Raw genomic sequence first — 5,854 nt, forward strand, 5'->3', positions numbered from 1 at the left:
GAATTCTCTGCAAAACTCTTGTACATGGGATGTGAGGAAGGTGATCGTGTTGGGGAGTTCGAGCGATGCCATCAGTGATTCTTTCGCTGCAAAAGTTTTGGAGCCTAATAACTCTGATGTTTTGGGAAATTTCGACAAGATTGTGCTGTCTGCGAATAACTTCAATATTCCAAACTTATCAAATTCCATTGTTTATGTTTCTCTTTTGAAGGGAGAGGCTAATAAAGTTGCAGTGATAGAGGTTTCGTCTCTTCTTCCGGAAGGGAGGGATGATAGGCTGTTAGGGAATGCAAGGGAGGAAGTTCTTAAACCCGTAAATTGCGATTCGCATTCTGTGCAGGTTTCTGTTCTAGGGTTGGTAGTGTCAGGTAGAGATAAACATAATGGTTAGAACGTTGGTCCGACATCTCAAACAGCCGCGAGTCCAGTCGCTGTTTATAGCCGTCGTAAGGGACCTTTAAGTCGTGTTCAGTCTGATGACGGAATTGGAGTGACATATGTGAGGGATGGAAATAAAATATTAAGGATAGAGGATGATACAGTTAGAGAGAAGGGAATGAGACACAAAACAGTGAAGTTCAAGAAGGTTAGGGAAGTGGGTGGAGTGTTGAACAACGGGGTATTTTTCGGAATTGGAATAAATTCAAAAATAAGGGGAACAATTTATATGAATCAAAGAAGAAGGATTCTTCCAGGACAGCTTCAATTCAGTCCCATAATTTTGACTCGTCTAATTCTGGTCCGGTTGCGAATTTGTGTGGTTCAAGGAAGACGACATACGGTCACAAAGACGAAAATTCTGATATCTTCAGGAACAATCTCAAACAGTGGGGTTGTTTAGATGAAGGGGTAGGGGAGAAGTTGTGGTCGGCGATCGAGGCTTTGGGAGTGGCGGATGGAGAAGGAAAAAGATGTGTGTTGAACAAGATTCAAGATGCGGTGTTAGTGGAGAAGAAGAAGGTGGAAGGAAGGAGGGAAAATTCTAGTTATCCAAAATGATAATTGGAATATTAAATATTAGGGGGGAGGCAATGCGCTCAAAAGGAAGAGAATTAGTCAGTTAATTTATTATGGCGGAGCGGATATTTTCATGATTCAAGAAACAAAGTTGTCTAATATGCAAGAGTTTTGTGCCAAGAGTTTTTGGTGCAACACTCCTATTGGTTATTCGTTTTCAAATTCTTGTGGTTTATCGGGTGGTCTAATTACTCTATGGAAAGAAGGTGATATGAAGGTTCTATATAGTTTCAAAGGAGCAAATTTCTTAGGGATAAAGGTGTTGTGGAAGAGCCATTATTATTATATTGTGAATGTCTATCCGTCTTGCTTATTGTCTAAAAAGAAGGAGCTATGGGAGAAGTTGTTGGAGTTGAAGGAGGCCAATAAGGATGGTGAGTGGTTAATTGGAGGTGACTTCAATGCGATTAAGCATAGAAGGGAAAGGAAGGGGAGAGCTTTATTACACAACAATGTGGGCATAAATCTCTTTGCGGATTTTATAGCGAGAAGTGAATTGGTGGATGTTCCTTGCAAGGGGAAGAATTTTTCTTGGTATAGTGGGGATGGAAAGTCAATGAGTAGGATAGATCGGTTCCTCATTTCGAATACAATTATTAATAGATGGCATATCATTTCTCAAAAGATTGGAGAGAGAGACATTTCGGATCATTGCCCGGTGTGGTTAGTTTTCGATAATAACGATTGGGGCCCAAAACTTTTCAAGTTTACCAATGAATGGTTTTCGCTCAAATCTTTTATTCCTTTTGTGGAGAAGGAATGGAAGGAGATAAAGGTGGAAGGTAGAGGAGACTTTGTCTTAAAAGAAAAGCTTAGAATATTAAAAGAGAGACTAAGGTGGTGGAACAAATATGTGTTTGGCAAGATTAATTTGGAGGTGGAGGAGAATGTGAAGGCGATTAATTTTGGGGACGAGTTTTTGGAAGTTGAAGGAGTGGATAATCTTCCCGCCATCGTGTTAGATAGGAATGAGGCAAATGGTAGATTTTGGTTGTATTTGAGAATTAAAGAGAATATGCTTGCTCAAAAATCAAAAGTTAAATGGCTAAAGGATGGGGATTGTAATAGTAGTTTCTTTCACAAGGCTATGAGGGAGAAACGAAGACACAATCACATTGGACCGCTTTTGTCATCGGGCTCTTTATTTGAGACGGTGGAGGACGTGAAGGAAGAGGTGTGGCGCCATTTTTCGGATAAATTTTGGGAATCAGAGAGTATTAGGAGGGCGTTGGAGGGAATGTCTTTCAAGAGTATTAGTACGGAGGAGCAAATGGGGCTTGAGAGTCCCTTTCTAGAGTCGGAAATTAAAGATGCAATTTGGGATTGTGGGATCTCCAAGAGTCCGGGTCCGGATGGTTACTCTTTTTTTTCATTAAAAATTGTTGGAGTTTTATCAAAGAGGACTTTATTCGCTTTTTCAATAACTTTCATTCTGGGGAGGTATTGTCTAAAGCGGTAATTTCTTCTTTTTTGGCTTTGATTTCGAAATCATCTAATCTGATTTCTTCGGATCATTATAGACCTATTTGTTTAGTAGGTTGCATGTACAAAGCTATTTCAAAGTTATTGGCGGGAAGATTAAAAAAAGTTTTGAACTCCATTATCTCTCCGTGTCAAACCGCGTTTGTGTCGGAGCGTCAATTACTTGATATGGGTTTAGTGGCCAATGAAGTTGTTGATTTTGCACATAAGGAGGGAAGGAATTGTCTTTTATTCAAAGTGGACTTTGAGAAGGCTTATGGTAATGTGAATTGGAATTTTCTAAAAGTTATGTTGCAAAAGATGGGCTTTGGGGTAGTTTGGAGGAGATGGATGGACTTATTGATCTTTCAAAGTAAGATGTTGGTTTTGGTCAATGGTAGTCCTACTAAGGAGTTTGTGGTGGAAAAAGGTTTGAGGCAAGGTGATCCTTTATCTCCTTTTCTTTTTGTCTTGGTAACGGAGGCTTTAACGGGATTGGTTAGGAAGTCTATGGAGTTAGGTGAGTATTGTGGTCTTCCCGTTAAAGGGAGGTGTGTGGTTGATATTTTCCAATTTGCGGACAATACTTTGTTAATAGGTGAAGGGTCTTGGAAGCATGTTTGGGCTATAAAGTCGGTGCTTAAAGCATTTTAATTAGTGTCGAGTCTTGGCATCAATTATAATAAAAGCAAATTGATTGGCATTAATTTTAACTCTAATTTTCTGGAAGCCGCTTCGTTTGCTCTCTCTTGTAGGTTGGAGGCTAGTTCCTTTACTTTTCTTGGGATTCCCATACGCGGAAACCCGAGGAAATGTTCCTTTTGGGTCCCTCTCATGAACAAAATGAAGAAGCGTTTATCCGGTTGGAAGAACCGATTTCTTAATCTTGGTGGTAGGATCACTCTCTTGAAGTTGGTGCTTTGTTCTCTATCTATCTTCACCATGTCCTTTTTCAAGATGCCGTTGAAGGTGGTTAAAGAATTCACTTCCATTCAAGGGAACTTTTTGTGGGGTGGTATGGAGGAAAAGAAGAAGATTCATTGGGTGAGTTGGAAGAAGGTGTGCCTCCCTTTCGACAAAGGGGGTTAGGTATTAAAAACATCAAGGTCTTTAATCTTGCACTTATAAACAAATAGAGATGGAGAATTTTACAAGGTAACAATATTCCATACCCCAAAATTTGCCCATCATATTTTAATATATCCTGACTCATATGATCTTCAGTCACTCAAACATATACAAGAATTGGACACACTTACTTACCTCCTAAGCAATCAACCCACAACTAGGGTTTTGCTTCTCTCAAGATAAAATCAAGTTCTAAGACCTCAAATGAATCCCATGGCCTCTCATATGCTTCAAAGTATTCTCATGCCACGTTTCAAGCTCTGATTCACAAGATTTCTCAATCAATAGTTCAAATGGTCAACAGTCGACCAATTTGACCTAAAAGTCAACCATGGTCAAAGTACAGTCAAAATTCCTGATTTTTGGTCAACATCCTCATTTTGAAGTATCATTCATCATTTGATCAAGGATTGATCATGATTCATCAAGGAAAGTTCAGAAAGCAACAAAACTCAAAGTTTCTAAATTAGGGTTTTTGGACCAAAAGTCAACTGAATGTTGACCAGCCCTAACTTTCACATGGAACATCAGAAATTTTCCATCCAAAGCTCATTTTGAAGGAAATTGAATTCTCTAAAACTTTGTCTCTCACATACCAAGGCTAAAAATGCTTCATTTGGGAGATATGAGCCAAAACATTACAGGTCCTTCTAGAAGATCGCAAAAAAGCTGTTTTTTGTCAGGAGCAATATCATCAAGATAAAATCTCCAAGTACAAAAAATGTTCCAAAGTGGCTTTTAGAAGACTCTTTGAGCTTTCCAAAAAGTATTGAATCATCCTCATATGATCAAAATTGAGAAAGTTAGGAGTAATGCAAGTTGGACTATTTTTTAGAGTAGTTTGAAAACATAATTGAGCAATTTTTAACTTTGGAGCTAATGGGCTTAATTTGGTGAGGTGTAAACATAAATATGGCATGTTAGAAGACCTCCGAGCCCATCCATATTTCATCATGATTTAATTTTTCTATTTGTTAATATTTTAATTTTTATTCACAAAAATTCAAAATAAATTAAATAAATATGGGAGCATGGAATAGGAACGCATGAATCATATCAAAATCATCCAAATATTAATCTTAAGGACCAAGGAAATCATTGAAGTTTGATTGGCACGTGATTGGCTTCAAAATAGAAGTTTTCTATATCTTTTCCATATCAAAGGAAATCTCTTGATTTTACAAAGATTGAATCCATTTTTCTTGACCTAACAGAGTCTGTTATATATACAAGAGGTCTCAAAGCCAAGGGGAACGAAATCCTTATTCAAGAAACCCTAGAAAAACTTCTAAATTTTCCAAGAACTAGGGCATAATTTTCTTATCGTTCCAATGCGTTCCAAAGGATACCAATCATTCCATTCAGTCCCTGGGATATCACAAGGTGAGAATGCATCCTTAACCCGACCCCATGATGCTTGAGATGCATGCGTAACATTCTTCATGATCTTACACTTTCGATTTTCAAATCATGAGTATTATCATATTTTAATCTGAACTAACTGTGTGTTTGAGTCTTTGGCGTGATTTAGAGAAGCTTTGGGCTATTCGTTTTGAATTATGACGTAGGAACAGCCGGTTGCCATTGTTAGGGCAAGGTTGCTTGTGTGCTTCGTTTTCGAGTTACAGAGGGTTTCAGCCCAAACCGATCGCACCAGTGGATTCGTAGCATTCGAATTAGGAGGTCTGGGTTCTTATGACTATTGTGTACATCGCGTTTTGAAAGTTTTTTTTTGTTGCAGGTCTGCTACGAACGATTGCGAAGCAAAATCGTAACTAAACGGAAGCAATTCCGTAGCAAATTGCAGAGCCAAAACGAGGAAGAAGAAGCACAATGCTGTTGACATATTGACTCTACGTGTGAGGCTCTGATTGGCTAGTCAAAGAACACCGTTCCTTTCTCCTTCTCCCATTGGCTGGTAAGCACAGGCGAGGGCCCCACGTGGGCGTTTGGTTTGACTGATTTTCTAATAATTTTGTTTATTATATATTTTATTCAAAGTGCTATAAAATCAGTTGACAAATCTGGCACAGATGGAAAAAGCGTGTGCGTGTGACCAACAGGGAGCAAGCTCGATCCCTGGCGGCTTTAGCTATTTTTTAAAATTATTTGTTATACTTGTTTCATAGATTCCATGCAGCTTCCCTTCACATGCCCAAGATGCACCTTCAGCATATCACCATTAGATTAACACGAAGCCCAGATCTAACGCCCCAGGAGCGTGCCACACCATGGACACCCAAGAGGC

The 5,854-nt window shown here is 38.9% G+C and overlaps 1 protein-coding gene across 1 annotated transcript; it reads left to right on the forward strand.

The window, feature by feature from the left end:
• The first annotated feature begins 1,117 nt into the window (after positions 1–1,117).
• LOC131659399 (uncharacterized) lies at positions 1,118–5,449 on the forward strand. The gene is made up of 4 exons (XM_058928596.1): positions 1,118–2,372; positions 2,555–3,029; positions 3,234–3,522; positions 5,348–5,449. The coding sequence occupies exons 1-4, from the start codon at positions 1,118–1,120 to the stop codon at positions 5,447–5,449; spliced, it is 2,121 nt and encodes a 706-aa protein (XP_058784579.1).
• The last annotated feature ends 405 nt before the right edge of the window (positions 5,450–5,854 follow it).

The sequence above is a fragment of the Vicia villosa genome, linkage group LG3 (genome assembly GCF_029867415.1).
Source record: "Vicia villosa cultivar HV-30 ecotype Madison, WI linkage group LG3, Vvil1.0, whole genome shotgun sequence".
Lineage (NCBI taxonomy): Eukaryota > Viridiplantae > Streptophyta > Magnoliopsida > Fabales > Fabaceae > Vicia > Vicia villosa.